Source organism: Cucurbita pepo, chromosome 5 (assembly GCF_057944985.1).
Source record: "Cucurbita pepo subsp. pepo isolate OVF chromosome 5, ASM5794498v1, whole genome shotgun sequence".
NCBI classification, from domain to species: Eukaryota; Viridiplantae; Streptophyta; class Magnoliopsida; order Cucurbitales; family Cucurbitaceae; genus Cucurbita; species Cucurbita pepo.
In genome coordinates this window covers 16,651,131-16,671,744 of record NC_141802.1, presented here as the reverse complement: position 1 = coordinate 16,671,744, position 20,614 = coordinate 16,651,131, and the positions used below count along the sequence as shown (strand labels likewise).

The window sequence follows — 20,614 nt, the reverse complement described above, 5'->3', positions numbered from 1 at the left end:
AAAACGTCTAAGGAATAAGATTATTACGGAGATGAAGAAAAAAAAAAGTCGAGAGGTAAAATTAGAGTTAAAGGTTCGTTTGATTACTATATAAGTAGATGTCAAATTACCCGAGTTAAATATTATTTTTTTCATATTGTAAAATTCGAATCTAAATAATTAAAATATTATTTTTCAATATTTTGAATAATAATAATAATAATAATATGCATAATTTTTTTAAAGAAAAAAAAAATACTTTTCCCTGAAAATCATTGAAATTTTAATTTTTTTTATTAAACTTTTAAATTTATTAAAAAGAATTTATAACACCTTTAAATTAAAAAAAAAAATGTAAAAGATGTATCACCTTTCAAAAATACTCGTGAACTTTCAAAACTAATATTAAAAAGTTAAGAGATTATCTATGAAGTGTCGATAGATGATTTTCGTTCATATATCGACGATAACAATTTTCTGAACTATTAATTATAAAGACAAAAAATCTTAATATTACTTTTAAAATTTCAAAAGTATTTTATATTGATTTTTTTTAAGTACATTATTAATTCCGAACTCACTGAATTTTTTTTTTTGAAGTCTAAATATATTTTTAAAATAAAGTATGAAATTAATAATATAAATGACAAAAATAATTATGAATACAAGTAGGCAAAAATTAAGGGGTAAGAGACGGCTCAATAAATGAAATGCTTAAGCGTGTAAGGGTTGTTTTCCTTTGAGCGACCCTTATACAACTCGAGTTACGAAGATAAGAATGAGTTTTTTTAAAAATAAAAAATAAAAAATAAACAAAAGCGCGTTTAGTTGTTGGCTAAACTACTTTTGTCTATGTCCACAACTGTCCATTCATCAATGCCTGTTAATGTTTCATTGGTCAAACTATGCTTCACTTTTCTTCACCGGTCAAACTATAGAGATTTGAAAGTCAATTAAATTTTACTAAAATTGCAAAAACAACCCTACAATTTTGGTATTTGTTTTACGATCCTCTATTAGCTACACGGGATGGAGACAGAGACGAGGATCGCATTCCTCATCCCTATCTCCAATTCCGACCTTGCTCTATTCCACTCTGCTTTTATTATATATATATATATATATATATATGTATATATATATATTAAAAGTTAGTTTCGTGCTTTAATTATATTATAATAGATAAATATTTTTTAAAGTAGAGAAATTTAAACCATATTAAAATATTTTACATTTTTAATTAGAATTATATTAAAAATAGAAATTATTCATGAATATATATATATATATATATATATATATATATATATATATATAATAATATGAGAAAAAACTAGTAATTGAGTAGAAGGGGTTGATTGCAATTTTAATAAAGTTTAGAGGCGGATTACAATATTCAGCAAAAGTTAAGGAGTTAATTGATTAAATTGAAAAGTTAAGGGGTGATTGTAGCAAATGTTATTATTGAGGGGTGGGTTTTGCAATTTTTCAAAAATTATTTTGAAATAAAACCCCAAATCGTACATTTCAAAAACCCAAAAAAGAGAAAAAAAAAGAAAATGAAATATTTGAATATTCTCATCTTCTTCCTCTTCCTTTCTTCTACAGTAACCCTAACGCGATCAAATCCGCCTCCGTCTAGCGGCGGTGATGGTAAGCACTTCGTTCTGGTTCACGGAGCTTGCCTTGGTGCCTGGTCGTGGTACAAGCTATCGACGCTGCTGCGCTCGGCCGGCCACCGCGTGACGGCGCTGGACATGGCCGGTGCCGGAATTGATCCGAGGGAGGCGGAGGATCTGAGATCGTTCTCCGAATATGTTCAGCCGTTGACGGATTTCATGGCGAAATTGCCGGCGGAGGAGAAGGTGATCGTGGTAGGGCACAGCCAAGGCGGGCTGTGCATTTCTAAAGCGATGGAGGATTTTCCGGATAAAATTTCTGTGGCTGTTTTCGTCGCCGCCGCCATGCCTGGCCCATCCTTGAACGCTTCATTTCTACTGGAACAGGTATTCTTATTTCAACCGCACCAAATTTAAATATATATATTTTAAAATGAGTAATAGAATTTTAATCTTTTTAAAATATTAACACTTTCAAATTTAAAGTATATTTTTATTTTCTTAAAATATATATATATATATATATATATATTAATAATTTTTATTTGTTAGATATTTTTTAGTTTGGGATCCGAGAACGAACTGGCATAGATTCGGTGAAATTTAGAAGTATTTTTATTAATATTTTAGCGTTTTTATAGTGTTTTTGAGGAAGAGAGCTAAGACGGGAGAATTTTGAGAAGTGAGTATAAGGGTATTTTGGTCATTTTTAAATGTCGGAAAAAAATTAGGAGTAAATACAAAGTTTTTTTTTTTTTAGTTTTCATTGGGTATTATTATTAAATGTATTTTCTTATCCTACTAATTTCATTTATTTTTTACTGTCTATAGTTTCGCAAGAGGATAGACTTTGGGCCTGATACCCGTTATACATTCGGTAATGGGCCCAAAAGCCCGCCAACAACTTTGAGATTCGGCCCACTTTTCTCGGCCACTAAACTATTCGATAGAAGTCCCAATCAGGTAACTTTATTTTAATTATAAGGGAAAAAAAAAACAAATTTTATCTCTAATCTTGGTCAATTTTTAATCTAAACTTCCCATTTCATGAAATTACCGTTTAAACTTAGATAAATTTGGCAATCTTTAACGGGTAAGATCCCATTTAGGTTGGAGAAGGGAACAAAGCATTTTTTACGGGTGTAAAAATCTCTATTTAGTAGATGCGTTTTAAGAACCTTTAGGGAAAATCAAATAAGATAATATTTGCTAATAGTGCACTTGGGTTGTTACAAAATGTATAAGAACCGGACACCAGACGATGTGCGCTGGGCCCCTCAAGGGGGTGAATTGTGAAATCTTATATCGAGTTGGAGACGGGAACAAAGCATTCCTTGTAAGGTTGTAGAAACCTTTCTTTAGTAGATACGTTTTAGGGGTGAATTGTGAGATCCCCACATCTGTTGGAAACGAGAACAAATTATTTCTTATAAGGGTGTAGAAACCTCTCCCTAGTAGACATGTGAGATCACACATCGGTTGGAGATGAGAACGAAACAGTAGAAGGGTGTAGTAGAGATCTGTCCTTAGTAGACGCCTTTTAAAAAAACTTGATGGAGAAGTGGTGGACTTAGGCTCTATCAGACACAATTAAAATTTCAGAAATCTATTAGACATTTTTTCAAAGTTTAGGAACCAAATAAACATAAACATTCTAAACAAACTGAACTCATCTTCCTCATTTGTATTTACACGAACCTAACCTATCATCTAAATAACATTTGGTTTATTATGGAAGGACTGGACATTGGGCAACACATTAATGAGACAAACCCATTTGTTCGTGGGACGACAATGGAGCAAAGATCTTCCTTTGACGACACAAAGGTATGGGTCTGTTAAACGAGTTTTTGTTGTTTCAGAAAAGGATAAGGTTATAAAGAAAAGCTTCCAACATTGGGTGATTAAAAGAAATCCTCCTACCGATGTGGTGGAAATTAGAGGATCCGATCATATGGTGATGATATCCAAGCCATTCGATCTCTTCAACAAACTTTCTCACATTGCTCGACGTTATTCTTAACCTATATTTTGTGTGTAATGTAATGTGTTCGAAGTTTAATAATACCGTTGAACTTATAATTATATTTTATATTAATATCATTAATTGTAGCATGCATCTATCTACTTAATGAATTTTTTACGTGGGATATCATTGATTAACCCTAACATAGGGCGACGCTAACCTCCTCAAGCCGACGCCGTTTTCTGTAAATGGGTCTTTTGCTTTTACCTGAAACATAGTTAATAATAATATGATAAATATTTAAATACTTAGTAAGTGACTCTACTGTTAGGGTTGGAAAGTGCATTCACGTATAACATGCATTATGACTTGTGGGACCTAATTCTTTTGACGGGTTTATTGGGCACTACTTTTTGTTATGAGTAGGTTTGGATGTATAGTACTTTTCTACACACGATTCATGTATGCACACATGAGCCCACTAGCCAAACTCGTTAATGTACCCCGTAGGTCTGACCGTGAGCTGGGTGTCACGGTCATGCATGTCCAAGGCGTGTTGTCTATGGCCGCATGACAGATGTCCTGGTCTTGCTTGTCTAGGACGTGTTATCTATGGTTACATGCCCGTTCCATACCCCTTTTACATGCTTTCATCCTAAATAGGCTTTTACCATTTCATATTGGGTCAACGTGGGGTGTATGCCCATTCACGAGAATCATGTCTACACCCGCCACGGCTAAAATGCCCCAAAATGTATTATAGGGATATGATTAGTTGTCACTTGTTCCAAACCTGAGTTATATGCTATTTAAGCCGTGGTATTCGTTTCTTTGCTTTTAGTCATATAATGTTCATTTCTTGTTGACACGATCTTAGTTATACATGGACTCCCTTGAGCGTGTTGATTTTAACCGAGAAATTGCCACTTTCGTTTACGTTTGTTTTGTTATTTCCTTTATCTAGTAGCTAAGTTGCCGGATTGGATTCAGTTGGGTGGATCCCTTAAGAAATGAGTTAGGTGCACTTTCTTGTCACCTAAATTCTATGACTTAGATATTTAGTATTCTCTTATTTATTACGTGTGTTTACTATTTAGACAGAATATCATCACCCATTGTTACTAAGAGATTGAGAAAATTGAGGAAACAAGAGAAAAAGCAAGGAAGAAACCGATGTAGAAATAGAAATAACTTCCGAAATGAAGGATACTAAACAGGATCGAGAGGATCGAGAGGGATCTACCGAATAAGATAATTTCCCTTCCAAAATGAAGGAATCAAAAAATACGTCAATGAATTTAGCATGTAAGCCATCTTAGCTCAGTGGTAGAGCGCGTGGCTTTTAACCACGTGGTCGTGGGTTCGATCCCCACAGATGGCGAAAAATTCTTGATATCATTGTTCTAAATTAAACTACACTAAGTTTACAGTTTGGCATTTTTTACTTTAAATATTATTGAAAATTAAATAAATAATTTTATTAATTTAGCTAAGATATAATTTAATGTTTTAAAATTAAATAAATAATTTTATTAATTTAGCTAAGATATAATTTAATGTTTTAAATATTTTATCTGTTACTGGGAAATTGGGAGCAATACAACTACAAGACAAACATATAGCCGTTGGAAATTTGAAATTCCTCATTACAGCCGCATAATTTCCTTTAGACCAAAAAGCCCTTACTAATTTATTTTTGAAAAAAAGGCCGTCACTGAATTCAAATCCCAAAGCCGCGGTCGAGTTTTTGAAATCTTTGATGGAATCTTAGCCGTCCATTACAAAAGTCCTTCTGGAACCCCACTTTTTAGAGCTCAGTTCAAACTTCAAACTGTCCAGCCACAGGACAGGTTCCCAAAATTTGCTCATGGAGAAAAACGGAGATTTCTGCAGATTCTTACAGGCCGAGTTGGAGGTTACTATCTTTCGTCTTAGATCCGTTTGATTCTTCTTCACCTTCTTCGTTTTTGCCCTAGGATCTGCTGGAAAAGCTTCGTGAATCTAGCTGAAAGCAATTTCAGAAGTTCCAACTGTCCCCTGATTTGTTCTACATTTCTTCCTTCAGGTGAATTTCTGGTGTTATTCACTCTCGTTTTGTTTCTTTGTTGATTTTTCTCTGCTATTCCTTTCCAGAATGCTTAGGGACTTCAAGTTTTTGCGTCGGGGTTCTGGTAAGAACGAGGAGCTCGAAAATGTACCGGTGAATCCTAGGGATTCTTCGATTACTCGAATTGGATTGGACTCTTTGCGACCTCCATTGAATTCAATTCAAGAGCCTATTCGGAGTTCAGATCCGGAATCGGAAGTTGGTTTAAAGAGTAGAGTGGAGAGGACTCCCGTTAAGGCCAAGGGGAAGGGCTCGGATCTTGCATTGCCGCTTCGCACGCCGGACAAGTATGGAGGAACTGGGTTTTCGTCGAGGAAGCGATTTGGTTGGGCTCAGAAAAGCGAATCTGGTTCTCTTCCCGACGAGGAGAAGGTTGATTCGGTTACATGTTCAGCACAGCCGAGTCGTGGCGGAGGAGGATGTGGAAATGGGGGTTATTCTAACATTACCACCCCTAGGGTTACGAGGACGGTGGGAAGAGCAACGTCGAGTTATTCCGAAAGCAACTCTACGCAAAGCACTCCGTCTAAAAGTGTTTCTAAACCTCCGAATTCATTATGTCGCAGCAAAATCGATCGAATCAATAACTTATCTGCATTGTATAAAGGGATTCATGCTAACCCCGTACCACCTTCGGTTGTTAACACGGTCGAAGTCCCTCACTTCGACCTCAAAGAAGACCCCTCATTTTGGATGGAACACAATGTACAGGTAATTACATCTGTATTCTTACTAATGAGGCTCTGTATTACTCCATATTCAGCACAATGGAATTTTAAATTAATCTTCGTACAATTCTAGAGAACCCAGATGACTTTGGCTAATACTTAATCAGTACTCCACAAATTTATTGATGCATTTAGCTAGAATTCACTTATAGTTGTTAAATTTTTACAGGTTCTTATACGTGTTCGTCCTCTAAATGACATGGAGAGGAGTAATAATGGTTACAATAGGTGCTTAAAGCAGGAAAGTGCTCAGTCCATCACTTGGATTGGCCAACCAGAAACAAGATTTACGTTTGATCATGTAGCTTGTGAAACAGTTGATCAGGTTTGGTTGGAGAAGAAATCCTGGCCGTTCATTTTTTACTCTCTTTGGAGTTTATCTCTCATCCTCTATGTCCTTTTTTGATGATATGTCTCTTCTTTGCAGGAAATGTTGTTCAGGATGGCTGCTCTGCCAATGGTTGAGAACTGCTTGTCAGGCTACAATAGTTGTATGTTCGCCTACGGTCAAGTAAGTTTCATACTTTCTTCACTAATTTCCTAACAGTGCCAGGCATTTCACTTCTATTTGTATCTTGATAATTAACTGATTGTAGCGACCTGCCTAATTTTAGTTGCATGCTCATTGTAGTCAATAATTATATGGATGTTAATAACCAAGTGTTACCTAATTTGTTCACAACATAGAGTGATTTATGTTAGCTGATAAGGCTCATTGTTCTCTCAGGATTTTAATGTTTTATTGAGTTTTGAGTTTGATTATATGCAGACTGGAAGTGGAAAAACGCACACCATGCTTGGTGAGATTGACGATCTTGAAGTCAAGCCAAGTCCACATCGTGGGATCACTCCACGTATATTTGAGTTCTTATTTGCAAGAATCCATGCTGTAATTTTCACTTTCATTTGATCTCCTTTCAATATGAAGTGGTTAAAGATAATTTCTGACAATCTTAGCCATTTTTCAGGAGGAAGAAATTCGGCGAGATGAGAAGCTTAAGTATAATTGCAAGTGCTCTTTCTTAGAGATTTATAATGAACAAATAACAGATCTTCTGGATCCTTCATCCACGAATTTACTTGTAAGATTGATTAATGCTATATTTTAGTACGTGTCATTATGAGTTGGTAAATAGTTTTTGACCATTCTCCTAATTCTTTTGTTTTCTCATAGCTGCGGGAAGATGTTAAGAAGGGCGTATATGTAGAAAATCTGTCGGAATTTGAAGTTCGAACTGTTAGTGACATTCTCAGGCTTCTGACTCAGGTTACAGTTTATACTGCGGCTGTTTCTTTCTTTCAATTCAACTGGACTCGTTTGTTTGTTGATCAAATCATTGTTTGATGCTTCTAGGGGTCTTCAAATAGGAAAGTTGCATCCACAAATATGAATAGGGAAAGCAGTCGCTCACATAGTGTATTTACATGTGTGATTGAAAGTAAGTGGGAAAAAGACTCCTCAACTAACCTACGCTTTGCTAGACTGAATCTCGTTGACCTTGCTGGTTCAGAAAGGTAAGGAATCAACTGAATTTTCGCTAAGAGTTTCAGGCCACAGCATGTGCACAAATTCTTCCTTTTTCGGTTTGCTTCTATTCTTATTTCATAAAACCCTGTATTCTATTTAACAGGCAGAAAACTTCTGGAGCTGAGGGTGAGCGTTTAAAGGAAGCTGCTAATATTAACAAGTCACTGTCTACACTAGGGTATCAATCTATGCCCTTACCTTATGACCCTTCATCCATCTTAAATTGGTTTGTTTGCGGCTTGGCCTTTTGAATTAAACGGTGATTATATATTTCAGTCATGTTATAATGGTGTTATTGGATGTGGCACGTGGGAAGCCGAGACACATTCCTTACAGAGATTCAAGGCTAACCTTTCTCCTTCAGGTTGATAATGGTTCTATTCCAAATTCATTCTGCCTTTCTGCTGTTGATGCAGTTTTTGACATAAAAAAATAATAATGCAGGACTCTCTTGGTGGAAATTCAAAAACTATGATCATTGCAAACGTTAGCCCTTCTATTTGGTTAGTTACTGAATCTCTATTGAAACTGGATTTTGTCGAATACTAATCAAATTTTTGCTCAGGCTACTTTTTCTAGCCCATTATGTTGTAAAGATTTCAGTTTTTTTTTTCTTTTTTTTTTTTTTTTTTTACTTCAACTATATCTTTATGTGGCCCTATTTTACACGTCTGTTTTCAGGCTCTTGATTGAGGGAGTTTGTTGTGATGATACCTCCTGTTTATATACTAATTCTTTATTAACCATTTTCTTATTCAGTTGTGCAGCTGAAACACTAAACACTCTCAAGTTTGCCCAGCGGGCAAAGCTCATCCAAAACAATGTAAGTTACCCTCATTTAGGAACCACTTAGTTGATGGTATCCTCCAATTTCTTATGACCAATTTGTTGTTCATTATGTCACGTCTAGGCAATTGTCAATGAAGATTCAACAGGAGATGTCATTGCACTCCAACGCCAGATACAGCTTCTTAAGGTAATATGACATGCATATGATTAATTTAAATTCATAGATCCAGTTTATACTTAATAATTTGTTTGTGTAACAGGAAGAGCTTGCATACCTCAAACGGCAGAATGTTTCTAGATCTCTGTCATTTGATTCCTTTGTCAAAGATACACCAATGGAACATGAAGACCATGATACAGAAAATATATGTGATATGGACATTTCACAGGACGATGATTCCTTTGACTCTCAATTAAAAGAAGTGAGACTGTCTACGAAACAGGTATACTTGGCTGCGTTGAATTTGTAATATTGATCAGTTGTATGAATATTTGTACTAATTCTGTTGGAACGAGTGATTTATCTTCATATTTTGTTGACGGTACACAGTATTGGAATACTTCCAGTGTGGACTTGTTTGCTGTCAACTTCTTTTCTTTCTCCTGAGACTCGTGCTTCTTTTTTGAGTTTTCTGTGGTGGAATGTTATGAAATTTTCCTGTCGGTTTCTAACATCTTGGCTGAAATGGAATAATAAAATAAAAAACAGTTAAAATCTTTGGAGATAACACTTGCTGGTGCCTTGAGGAGGGAAAAAATGGCAGAAGCATCCATCAAGCAACTTGAAGCTGAAATTGAACAGCTGAACCGTTTGGTAGCTCTCTTCTTTTTATTCCTTATTCTGGAATTCCTTTTTTTTAGGTAATATTTATCTTCTAAACTGCTTCTCAGGTCCGTCAAAGAGAGGAGGATACAAGGAGTGCTAAACTGATGCTCAAATTTCGAGAGGACAAAATTCAGAGAATGGAGTCACTTCTTGGTGGTTCAATTCCAGCAGAAACTTATCTTCTTAATGAGAATAGAGGTCTATCTGAGGAGATTCAGTTACTTCGAGCCAAAATGGATCGAAATCCTGAAGTTACTCGCTTTGCCGTAGAGAACATTAGGCTTTTGGATCAGCTTAGAAGGTAATATTGCTCTTGTTTCTTTTTCCTTTATTTTTCTTTTTTGTTTTTGGAGACTTCATTATTTAATCTTCAATAGATTTCAAGAATTCTATGAAGAGGGGGAGAGAGAAGTACTTATGGGCGAAGTATCCAAATTACGTGATCAGGTACTTTTAAAAGTTGAAGAAGTTGTCCACATATTGCTTTCTTATGGAAGTTGTTTTGATTTTCGTTTGAAGAGCCTATAACTTTCTTCTTTTAATGATAATGATTAAAAAAAAAAAAAAACAGCTGCTTCAATTTCTCTCTGGGAATTCAGAACAACAAGATAATTCAAAACCCACCATGCAACCTCAGGTCAGTACTTCTTAACTGGTGAAGATTTTCATTCCAGAAACATGACCATATGAATAGTGTGATAGAATGGGAAGGAAAATGACGAAGTATTTTCTTCCTAGATCTTTCATAATTTTTGTATACTTTTTCGCTTTGAGGGGAACCCATATGTAGAACGCTTGATAAAATTTATTACAAGCTTACTTTTTTCTTCTCTATCTGCCAAAAGAATATAAAACCATCACCTTCAGATGAAAGGATGTTGTGTAGGGCTGTTAGGGTGTATTTTTTAAAAAACTGTCTGAAAAGACACCATTTTTCTTCGCTTGCATTTATTGTTACTCCATATAAAACTTTAAAATTAAGTTATTTAACAATTAATGATTATATATGTACACAAAATATAAACACCGACGTATATCTTCATTTTTTGTTATTTTTCCTTTAAAATGTTTCTACAAATTATCTTTCCAAAACATAAAAAAGAAACCTTAAAAAAAAAAAGAATGGTTTTTATACACGAACAACCTTATAGTTTCATCACTTTCTTGAATCCATGTTTTCTTCGTGTTCTTGGTATTACTGAATATGAGACTAAATTTTGTCTGTTTACAGTTGAAGAAAGCACTTGATGAGCTAGAGGAAACCAAGTGCAGTCTAGAATCTTGCCTAGAGGAAAATAAAAAACTTAGCTGGTGAGTACATTTCTTATTTCTGCCTGAAGTTTTTATCAAGGCTTTTAGATGGCCTAATTTCAAATATAACATAAAATGATTTGCGTACTTGCAAATTGCAAAAATAGCAAATCCAAGAAAGATAGTAAAATGATGGCAAAAAAGATAACAGTAACAATTTAATCCATGATTACTTTTAAAAATGAATTGACTAATTTTATCAAGTTAATTAGTAATTAAAAAGAATACTGGGAAAAGATACTAACCTATGTCAATTAATAATTACTATAATAATTCTAATTAATATTTAGGTCAGTTGTCAATTATCTACATTAATTGTTATAGTTAAAAGTTAAAAATTCATTGATTACTATTATTAATGAATTGGTCGTTGTTAATGATTTTTTTTATTTATTAAAAAACCTTATTTGCAATTGCTTCTGTAAAATGCACATTTTACATACTAGAAAAGCAATTTATCCAATAAAGTTTCTCTTTCTTAATCTTGCAAAATGAGACCTTTAGTGAGTTATTGATTGATTTGAGAAGTAATTTGTTCATGCTATACAGGGAGGTAGACCGATTGCAGTCAATGCTGAGTACTTTAAAATCTGATCAGCGTCAAGATCATAGTATCTATACCATTCAGGTATTTTGTTTTAAAGTAAATTTGTATAAGCAATACTACTGGAATGACGATAAGAAATTTGATAGTCTTGAAAAAAATTGTTATGCACCTAATTATTGAATAGTATGTACGCTGGAATATTACTGTCGTCCTACAAAGGCCAAAAGTATTTATTATTTTCTTGATGCGAATTTCCAGGAATCATTTAAAAGTGATTTGGAAGATTTGGTGCCAAAGACAATCGATATGGAGCTGACTGCGGGGAATGACAATTCCTTACTGGAGAAACATGATGAAGAAATTCTCAATTTGAAGATGGAATTGGATGTACTTAAAATCATTCTCTACGAAGTAATGCTGTCTCACAGAGAAGTTGATGACAGAGTCGTATGCTTGAACAACGATCTTCAGCTTGCAGAAAAAGATCTTCAGCATATGAGTGAACAGTGTGAAGCTGTAAACCGGGAATCAGAAGAAGCAAAATCCATTATAGAAGCGCTTGAGTCGCAGCAAGTTCTCTCAATCAATGAGATTGAGGAACTGAGGAATAACAACTGTCAAAATTTGCAGCTTCTGAGTGAACGGGAACAAGAAATCATGTGTTTGAAAAAATGCCTTTCTCTGAAGGAGTTACATGACAAGTCACCTGAATCACCTTCAATCCATTCAAGATTTGATGAATCTCGACTGCGAACAAGAATGAACAGGATGCAAGTTTCTCTTGAAAAGGCCAAGAGATTGAATGCTTTATGCCAATTGGATCGTGAATGTCAAGCTTCAAATGATAAAGAAATTGATGAAGTCCGCAGGCAAGCTGAAGCTGAAACTGCTGAGGTGATTGTCTGTATGCAGGAAGAGCTAGCAATACTTCAGCAACAAGTCCAAGATAGTTATTTGAAAGAAATAGAGATGAAAAAAGATGTTAACTCTCTGGAAGCTGAAGTGAAAAATCTGCAGGATGAACTCCAGCTTATGACTGATAATAATGAAAGTTTAAGTGAAATACTTGGGAAAAAGGACCAGGAGCTTTCAATCTTGGCTGAAGAATGGGAATTGCTGACGAGTGAGATGGAGGAAATCCTTGCTGATGGATATGTAGCACTTATGGATGCGTCTAATCACCTTGATGACATATCTTCTTCCTTTCCAGAGAAAAGGATTTGGATTTCTGAACAAGTGAGTAGAATGATAAGAATCTTATCTGAGAAGGACTTGTTAATTGAAGAACTCAGAAGGTGTTTGGAGGATGCAAATAATAAAAGAATTGACATGGAGAGCATGCTTAAATCTCTTAGAGGAGCAGCATTAGCTATTACAGAAGCTCATCAAATGGAGTGCAAGGAGAAAGATGAGGAGATCCTTCATCTGACATCCCAGATTAAAGAAAAGGCTACAAGTAATGCAGAAATGGAAGACACCATCAAATTGGCAGAAGAACGTATTAGAAAAACATCAGTTTGTGCTACAATTGGTTTTATTCTAGTTAATAGATTATCAGAGCTAAACCATTCTCATTCTGATGCCTTGAAAGGTAAGAATATCCAGTTAAAAGAATCAGTAGAATCAAACTTGAGGAAAGATGCCCATGTTGAGCACCAAGCCACTTTAATCAAAGCAGCAGAGGAACAGATAGTGCATCTAAGGGAGCAACTAGAAGAATCAAGGGGAACTTGTGCTACACTAGGAAAGCAACTTACTGAGGAACAAGAATATCGTCATTCTATGCAAGTAAAGCTTGACGAATTTGAGAATGATAAAATTTTGACAATTGAGAAGCTAGCTGAGCTGAAAACTGATGTTTCTACTCTAAGGTCGTGCATGAGCTCAAATATGGGAGAGCAGCATATCGATACTGAGGAACAGAAATCAGAGGATATATTTTCGTCTTTGGGTGAGAGGGAAGAAAGATGGGTAAGCTAAAATTTTGCTTTCTGATTGACAAGCTAGATCTTGAGGTTAGTTGCATGCATGTATGATGTTTAACTATGACTGAAGGTTGACTTCCTAATTACCAAATGTGAAATATGTTGCAGACAGGTGCAAACACACATCAAGAAAGCAACATAGATCAGGATGAAGGCCAAACAGCTGAAGTATTTGATCGTTCTCTTAAAGTGGGAAAAAAAGTACATGGCTTTACATGTAGTGAGAAAAACATAGAATCTCAAACCTTCAATAGTATTTCTGATAGAGATATTACCATCACACTTCTGAAGAAAGAAATAGAATCTGCACTAAGAAGCTTGGGAGTGGTACAAGCCCAGATGGTCAAGCTTCAAAATGAAAAGAAAGAGATGTTGATCAATGAAAAACAGAACCAGCAGAACTTACAGTGTTTAATGAATCAAGTACTTATGCTGCAAGAAACCATAGAAAAGTTTGAAAAGCAATCTGAGAATGTGATGGAAGCTTTCAATCACAGGTTAAAAGCATTTGAACAGAATGTGTTTGAAGCCAGTTCTCATTGGTGCCAAACAAAAGAGGTTAAGCAAACTATCTCCTTAACTATTTTTTTTTTTACACGTTTAAACTATATTTCTGATTTTCTACGAATTCCTAATTCCGATTGTTTATTTAGAATTGTTATCTAAGTAGCTGTTATCTCTTATTTCAACAGTCTAGTTTTAATTTATCCTTAGCCTGCAGCTTATTTCATATTAAGAATTTTTTTCTTACTCCTTTACCGTATAAGAAATGATGTCCCAGAAACAGCAGTGTCAGACTAGAATATTATATGTATATGGACCCAATGTTGTCGTTACCTTTTAGAAATCTGATATGTCTACCTTTGTATTTGTGAGTGTTCCCATTTTTAACCAGTGAAGTTGTATAGTGTATCATCATCTCAAATTAAGCAAAGCATTTGTAGAATTCAAACTACGAAACAGACTGATTTTTATAGATATGTTTGCAGCTAGTTACCATCATCTTCTAAACTATCATTTCACGTGTTACAGTTACTTGAACGTGAAGTTGGGGAAGCAAAGGTAACAGCAATCTACAAGACTGCAGAGGCATCTTGCATTCTGGCTAAATTTGAAGAAGCCCAAGAAACCATAAAGGAAGCAGATATTATGATTAATGAGCTCATGATAGCAAATGAGACGTTAAAGCTTGAAATAGAAAGGCTAAGGGAAAAGGAAAAGTTGCAAATCACCGAGCAGGAACTTTTGATGAAAGAGGTTACAAGCTTGCAACATGGTAATATGTTAACGTGTCAGCAATTCCAAACTCTAGAAAAACATCTACACTCAAATTTAATAGATATAGATGTTTCCGTTGCGGAACTGGAGGATACCATTGCGGAAGTCCAGACTACTGTCAACAGCAGTTTCATGTCTTTGGAATCTGAGATCCAGTCAATGAAGTCTTTACAACTGGACTCAACCAAGTTTGTCCGTTCATGTTTTGAGAATATATGGTCTGAGATAATTGGGAAGGATTGTGCTATATCCGTACTGCACCTCTGTCACATGGGCATATTATTGGAAACTGTGATGGGGTTAAATGCTGAGAATGGTTTGCTTCAGCATGGGCTGTGTGAATCAGATGCTGCAGTAGCTGGTTTAAGGGAGCAAAACCTCAAGTCAAAAAGAGAGCTTGATATGTGTAAAATTCTGAAAGGAAAATTACTATCTGACCTCAAGAACAGTTTTCATCGCATCCAAAAGAAAGATGAGGAAGCGGGAGAAATGAGTTCAAAGCTAAATTCATTTGAGAAAAAGATATCAGACCTACAAATACAAGAGGAACAAATGTTAGAACGGTCAAATTACATGGGACATCAGCTTGTTGTTTTGATGAAGGAGTTGGACGACAGTAATAAAAATTTAATTTCATCACTTTTGGATCAAGAGCTATGGCTGAAGAAAAAGGAAAATTTCCTCGAGTCTCAAACTGATTTTTTTGTTACAAGTTTATGCTTGAGAGATTTGGAGTCAAGTATTTTAGAAGCAGAAATAGAAAAGATGGCTCTCCAGAAGTCTATTGCTGATAGCGAGCATATAAATTGTCTAGCATTTTTGGAGGTTTTAAAGGAAAGGGCAGTTATTTTCAAGGTTGGTGAAGAGTTGAATGAACAACTCTTACTAGACAAAGAAGCTGAAGTTGTACTTCTACAAAAGGAAGTTCAAGAAGCACAGGTTGAGCGGAAACATTTATTGTCAAAACTGAATGAAAGCAATTTGAGCGTGAGGAAGATGGATGAAATGAACAAAATTCTTGAACGAGAAGTTCAGCTGCTAAAAGAAGCCAGTGGTTCAAATGATGTATTGAAAATTGAATTGGATGATGTTAGGAGGAAATATCAAGCACTTGAAGCTGAATGTGATAGATTACTGAAGGATTCGCAAACGAAAGAAAATTTATTGGGAGATTCTTTCAGTCAAATACATGCCCTAGATCAGAAAAATCAGAATTTAAATACTGATCTCGAAGAGAAAAATATTGAATTCCTGGAGCTGCAATTTTTCCAGCTTACACTTGCAGAGACATTGTGCTCAAAAAGGCAAGATTTTGAAATTTTTGTTAACCATGTAAATTCACTAAATGAGGAGAATGTTTCTTTCAGAAACAAACTTCAATATTATGAGGAAAATATGCATGCAGTTCTCAGGATTATGAGTATGAACGTTGCAAAATGTGTTGATTCAATGGACATGTTAGATGTTGACTGTACCAGAGTAGTAGAAGCGTTGAATGCAGGTTGTCCAGTAGAGGATAAGATATACCATGAGATGCAGGAAAATGTGGGGAAGGTATCAAAATTTCTGGAAGAGTTTGAATACCTGGAGTTGAGAACTAAGGAAGTGGAATCAGAGAATTTGAATCTTCAAACTGAGTTAATAAGGAAGGACGAAGTTCTTGCCGGACTTCTCTTTGATCTTAGCTTGCTGCAGGAATCCGCTTCTAAAAATAAGGACAAAAAAGATGAACTAGATGAGATGGTAGCTTCAAGGGAGGCTTTAGATAATGAGCTTGCAGAAAAGTCAGCTGAACTTGATAAGGCCATTGCTCATACCCATAGACTAGAAGCTCAATTGCAGGATAAAATGGACATGATCCATGATCTGGAGCTCAATTTATCAAAAGAAGGTGATTCTAAAAAGTTAATGTTCAGTGAAAATTTGGAGCTGAAAACTCGAATTGAAAATGTTCTATTAGAAAAAAGTTCAATTGAGGAGGAGTTGTCAGAAAAGAAGAAGGTAACTGAAGACTTGGAAATGGAACTGTTACGAATGGGCAATCAACTCGGCCAAATGAACGATTTGATTGAATTTTTGAGAAGTAATTTGAATGAGCTGACAAGTGAAAGAGATCAGCTACAAATGGAGGTGCGTAGTGTGAAGGAAAATCTAGGAACCTTAGAAGCACTAGCTGAAGAAAATGAGGCGAATCTGATGAAAGCTCAACAGGTATGTTCCATAAATAAGCCACTAAATGGTATGTTAGGACATAGATTTCCTTTATTCATGATTTTATCCTAATATATTCATGAATTTCAGATAGCTGAGTCACAAAAGATCTATGCTGAAGAGAAGGAGGCTGAAGTGCAACTCTTGGAGAGGTCTGTGGAAGAGCTCGAGTTTACCATAAATGTACTGGAAAATAAGGTGAAGTAGAGTGGCTAGATTGCGTTACTTGAGAAATATTTTCGACAGTTTTCTGTCATTCAACTAAATAAACTGATGTCCGAACCCCTTGGTAGGTTGACATTGTAAAGGAAGATGCTGAACAGCAAAGGTTACAACGAGAAGAGCTCGAATTAGAGCTTCATGGAGTGAAAAACCAAATGCAGAATTTTAGAAATGCAGATGCTGACTTGAAAAGGTATAATACCAACTCACTCATTCCATTTTCTCCACTGGTTTGAACATGTCTGTAAAAAATAATGTTAGACATTAATGTTTTTTCTCCTTGTACCTTTAGGCATGTAAACGAAATAGAGAAAAGCCATGCAGAAGCGTGTCGACACATACAAATTCTTGAAGAAAATGTAAAAGAAAAAATTGCCGAGGTGAAGTTTATCGTTGCATCCTCATATCATACAAATTATGTCTTCTATAACTGAAATATTTTCATATGATTTTGAGCCAAAATTGGCTTTAATCTAGAGTAGTATTTCACTTTCGATTTGTTTCAACAGATTGGTCAACTTAAAGCCCATATTTCTGAGCTAAACATGCATGCAGAAGCACAGGCTAACGAGTATAAGCAAAAGGTAACCAAAATTAAGTTTCATTCTGGCTCAAACAGTTTTTTCTTTGTCTCTAACTTCACAACTCACAAATCCTTATAGTTCAAATCCTTGGAAGCGATGGCTGAACAAGTCAGACCTGAAGGGAATTCCACACATGTCAATAATTCTTCTTCAAACAAGATGGACAAGGGTGCAGTAAGGCCACGGGGATCTGGTTCACCTTTTAAATGCATTGGATTGGGCTTGGCACAACAAATGAAATCTGAGAAGTATGAAGAGCTCTCTGCTGCAAGGAATCGCATTGAGGAGCTCGAATCTTTGGCAGTTAGCAGACAAAAAGAGGTATTTGCCCATCTTTGCAAATCCATACACCTATAACATTTTAAATTAATGGACATCAGAACTTTCTTATCCAAAATTATTGATTTTTTGGGTGTTCGTCAGATATTCTCACTGAATGCAAGACTAGCTGCTGCTGAGAGTATGACGCATGATGTCATCCGAGACTTGCTAGGTGTCAAGCTTGATATGACCACTTGCATGGTACTTTATGCAACCTTCTTCGTTATTTATTAGTCATAGTCATTTATCTGATGGAGCATCCAAGAAACTCTTGAAGTTCTTGTTAATGGAACTTTAGCATTATAGTCTGAGAAAGATTTCTTATCACGTGCTGTTTAATATTACTAGTCACTGTTCGATGATAATCATCAGCTGCAGAAGACATCAGAGAGTTCCCATTTTAACATTGTTGAATCCCAAGAAAAGGTAATCCTAGTTTATACAATGTTGATTGAAACTTGGTTGTATATTGGAGTTCGTTTATAATCTTAGATATCTTTCAGGAGAAGGTCATAAAACTGAAGAAACAGCTCAGTGAGTTTGTTGAGGAGCGTCGTGGGTGAGCTTATTTAATTACAAGTATTTTCAATTTTCAAACTTGTTTAACTATTTCAATCGTATCTAAGTTTCTTCCTTCTTCAGATGGTTGGAGGAGATTGATAGAAAACAAGCTGAAATGCTAGCCTTACAAGTTGCTTTGGAAAAACTTCGCCACAAAGATCAGTTACTCAAGACTGAGAACGAAATGTTGAAGGTTTGAATGCTGAAATTTTTTTTTATCTCTTTGATTTTCCTCTTCAAACTTTCCTATAATTTCATTTTCCTTACAGGGTAGTCCGACATTATCTTTTACCGATATATGTTTTTTTTTATCTGATTTGCCTTTTTGTTTCTGCATAGTCGGAGAACTATAATCACAAGCAGAAAGTAATGGAACTTGAAGGAGAACTTAAGAAATTGTCTGGTCAACAAAATCTCCAGCAGCGTATTCATCACCATGCCAAAATCAAGGTAAGAATCAAGATAACTTCATGCTTATTACTTCAATTTTGCCAAACTATCTCTTGTTAGCAGTTGCCAGTAGTCTCCATCCATTCCGTTCCAAGTAGTGTAATGGCCCAAGCCCACCGGTAGCAGATATTGTCCTCTTTGAGCTTTCCCTTTCGAGCTTCACTTCAAGGTTTTTTTAAAACGCGTCTGTTAAGGAGAGGTTTCCACACCCTTGTAAAGAATGTTTTGGTCTTCTCCCCAATCGATGTGAGATCTCACAATCCACCCCCCTTCGGGGCCCAGTGTTCTCACTGTCACTCGTTCCCTTCTCCAATCGATGTGGGACCTCCCAATCCACCCCCTTCAGGGCCCAGCGTTCTTGCTGGCACACTGCCTTGTGTCCACCCCCTTCGAGGCTTAACCTCCTCACTGGCACATCACCGGTGTCTAGCTTTGATACCATTTGTAACAGTCTACCGCTAGCATATATTGTCCTCTTTGAGCTTTCCCTTTCGGGTTTCCCCTCAAGATTTTTTTTAAAAACGCATCTGCTAGGAAGAGGTTTCCACACCCTTATAAAGAATGTTTCGTTCTCCTCCCCAACCAATTTAGGATCTCACATAATCTTTCCTTATTTTTCTTTGCCCTTTTATCCCAACAGGAAGAAAATAACATTCTAAGAGCACAAAATGGAGACCTAAGTGCTAAGCTGCATCGAACCGAGATTCTTCTATCCCGTGTAAAAGAAGAACTTGCTTATTTCCGCACCTCCATTGGGAAGACTCCAGACATTGATTTTGACGAGGAGCAACGACTAAACATCAAGTTAAAGGTTAGTATTCTGCAAACAGAACATGATGACTTGAAACCAATCTTCATTATCTAACAAATACATTATAGGAAACCGAGGAAGAGAAGGTCCAACTAGCTCGGAAGCTATTAAATCTATGCACCAGTGTTTTAAAAGTAAGTATTAACCTCAAAAAATGCTAAAGAAAAACAAAACTCATAGTAGAAAACTTATACATACTTCTTTTAACTTGCAGGCAGCTGGAGTAACGAAACCTTCAGCTGATATATGCCCCTCCGTGGCTGAGGAGGCACTAGATCAACTAATGATCAGAATTTCTTCAGTAGAAAGAGAGCTCCAGGATTTCAAATTCAAGGTATGTGTTCTTATACATATGTTAGTAAATTTCATTATTCCGGTGGAGTTGTTCGATAAGGAATTGAAACTGAAAGCCATACGGTTTGTGTTCTTATACAGAACAAAATTGCGAACGAAAGAATTAGATTATCCGAACTCATTCCGCAACCTTCACCAAAAAGTTCAAAGACTGAAGATAATTGTCAGTCTCCTCTAAGGCTGCTTCAAACTTCATATTTTTCTGCTTTAGATCGATGAGGCGAGGCCCATACAGAAAAGGGTTTTTGAGGTGATTTTCTTTTTGGCTATTCAATTTATTTGTTTACTTTCCAGGAAATTGTAATTAGCCATTTGCCAGAATATCTGTATGAATTGATTGAGCTGTCTATCACTTGTTGACAGTGTAAATATTACTGTTAATTATAATTAAATAGTAAAGTTTGTTTCAGAAAATTGTGTTTGTTTTTCTATCATCT

General features: G+C 35.6%; 2 protein-coding genes and 1 non-coding gene across 3 annotated transcripts; all 3 read left to right on the top strand.

Moving 5' to 3' along the window:
- Positions 1-1,507: 1,507 nt before the first annotated feature.
- LOC111795708 (methyl jasmonate esterase 1) lies at positions 1,508-3,701 on the top strand. Its single transcript, XM_023678268.2, has 3 exons — positions 1,508-1,985; positions 2,430-2,561; positions 3,337-3,701. The coding sequence occupies exons 1-3, from the start codon at positions 1,539-1,541 to the stop codon at positions 3,619-3,621; spliced, it is 864 nt and encodes a 287-aa protein (XP_023534036.2). The 5' UTR covers positions 1,508-1,538; the 3' UTR covers positions 3,622-3,701.
- Positions 3,702-4,873: 1,172 nt separating this feature from the next.
- TRNAK-UUU (transfer RNA lysine (anticodon UUU)) lies at positions 4,874-4,945 on the top strand. Its single transcript has one exon. It is a non-coding gene; the product is annotated as a tRNA-Lys (tRNA).
- Positions 4,946-5,378: 433 nt separating this feature from the next.
- On the top strand, positions 5,379-20,591 carry POK2 (phragmoplast orienting kinesin 2). Its single transcript, XM_023678141.2, has 37 exons — positions 5,379-5,629; positions 5,698-6,382; positions 6,569-6,724; positions 6,827-6,910; positions 7,169-7,288; positions 7,368-7,481; positions 7,574-7,666; positions 7,754-7,914; positions 8,031-8,105; positions 8,204-8,291; positions 8,372-8,430; positions 8,687-8,750; positions 8,838-8,903; positions 8,977-9,159; positions 9,426-9,530; positions 9,608-9,843; positions 9,920-9,989; positions 10,114-10,179; positions 10,774-10,853; positions 11,403-11,481; positions 11,659-13,371; positions 13,494-13,943; positions 14,418-16,874; positions 16,965-17,072; positions 17,168-17,289; positions 17,389-17,476; positions 17,606-17,680; positions 17,759-18,001; positions 18,104-18,202; positions 18,350-18,427; positions 18,505-18,560; positions 18,644-18,755; positions 18,902-19,012; positions 19,653-19,823; positions 19,892-19,957; positions 20,038-20,157; positions 20,259-20,591. Exons 2-37 carry the CDS (start codon positions 5,699-5,701, stop codon positions 20,394-20,396), a joined length of 8,790 nt encoding a protein of 2,929 aa, XP_023533909.2. The 5' UTR covers positions 5,379-5,629; position 5,698; the 3' UTR covers positions 20,397-20,591.
- The last annotated feature ends 23 nt before the right edge of the window (positions 20,592-20,614 follow it).

Bases quoted from the DNA above. Each gene is read 5' to 3' on its own strand.
- LOC111795708 (XM_023678268.2), top strand. From the start codon at position 1,539: ATGAAATATTTGAATATTCTCATCTTCTTCCTCTTCCTTTCTTCTACA. The intron at 1,986-2,429 runs GTATTCTTATTT...TACTGTCTATAG, and splicing joins CTTCATTTCTACTGGAACAG to TTTCGCAAGAGGATAGACTT. The intron at 2,562-3,336 runs GTAACTTTATTT...TTATTATGGAAG, and splicing joins TCGATAGAAGTCCCAATCAG to GACTGGACATTGGGCAACAC.
- POK2 (XM_023678141.2), top strand. From the start codon at position 5,699: ATGCTTAGGGACTTCAAGTTTTTGCGTCGGGGTTCTGGTAAGAACGAG. The intron at 10,180-10,773 runs GTCAGTACTTCT...GTCTGTTTACAG, and splicing joins AACCCACCATGCAACCTCAG to TTGAAGAAAGCACTTGATGA. The intron at 11,482-11,658 runs GTATTTTGTTTT...GCGAATTTCCAG, and splicing joins ATAGTATCTATACCATTCAG to GAATCATTTAAAAGTGATTT.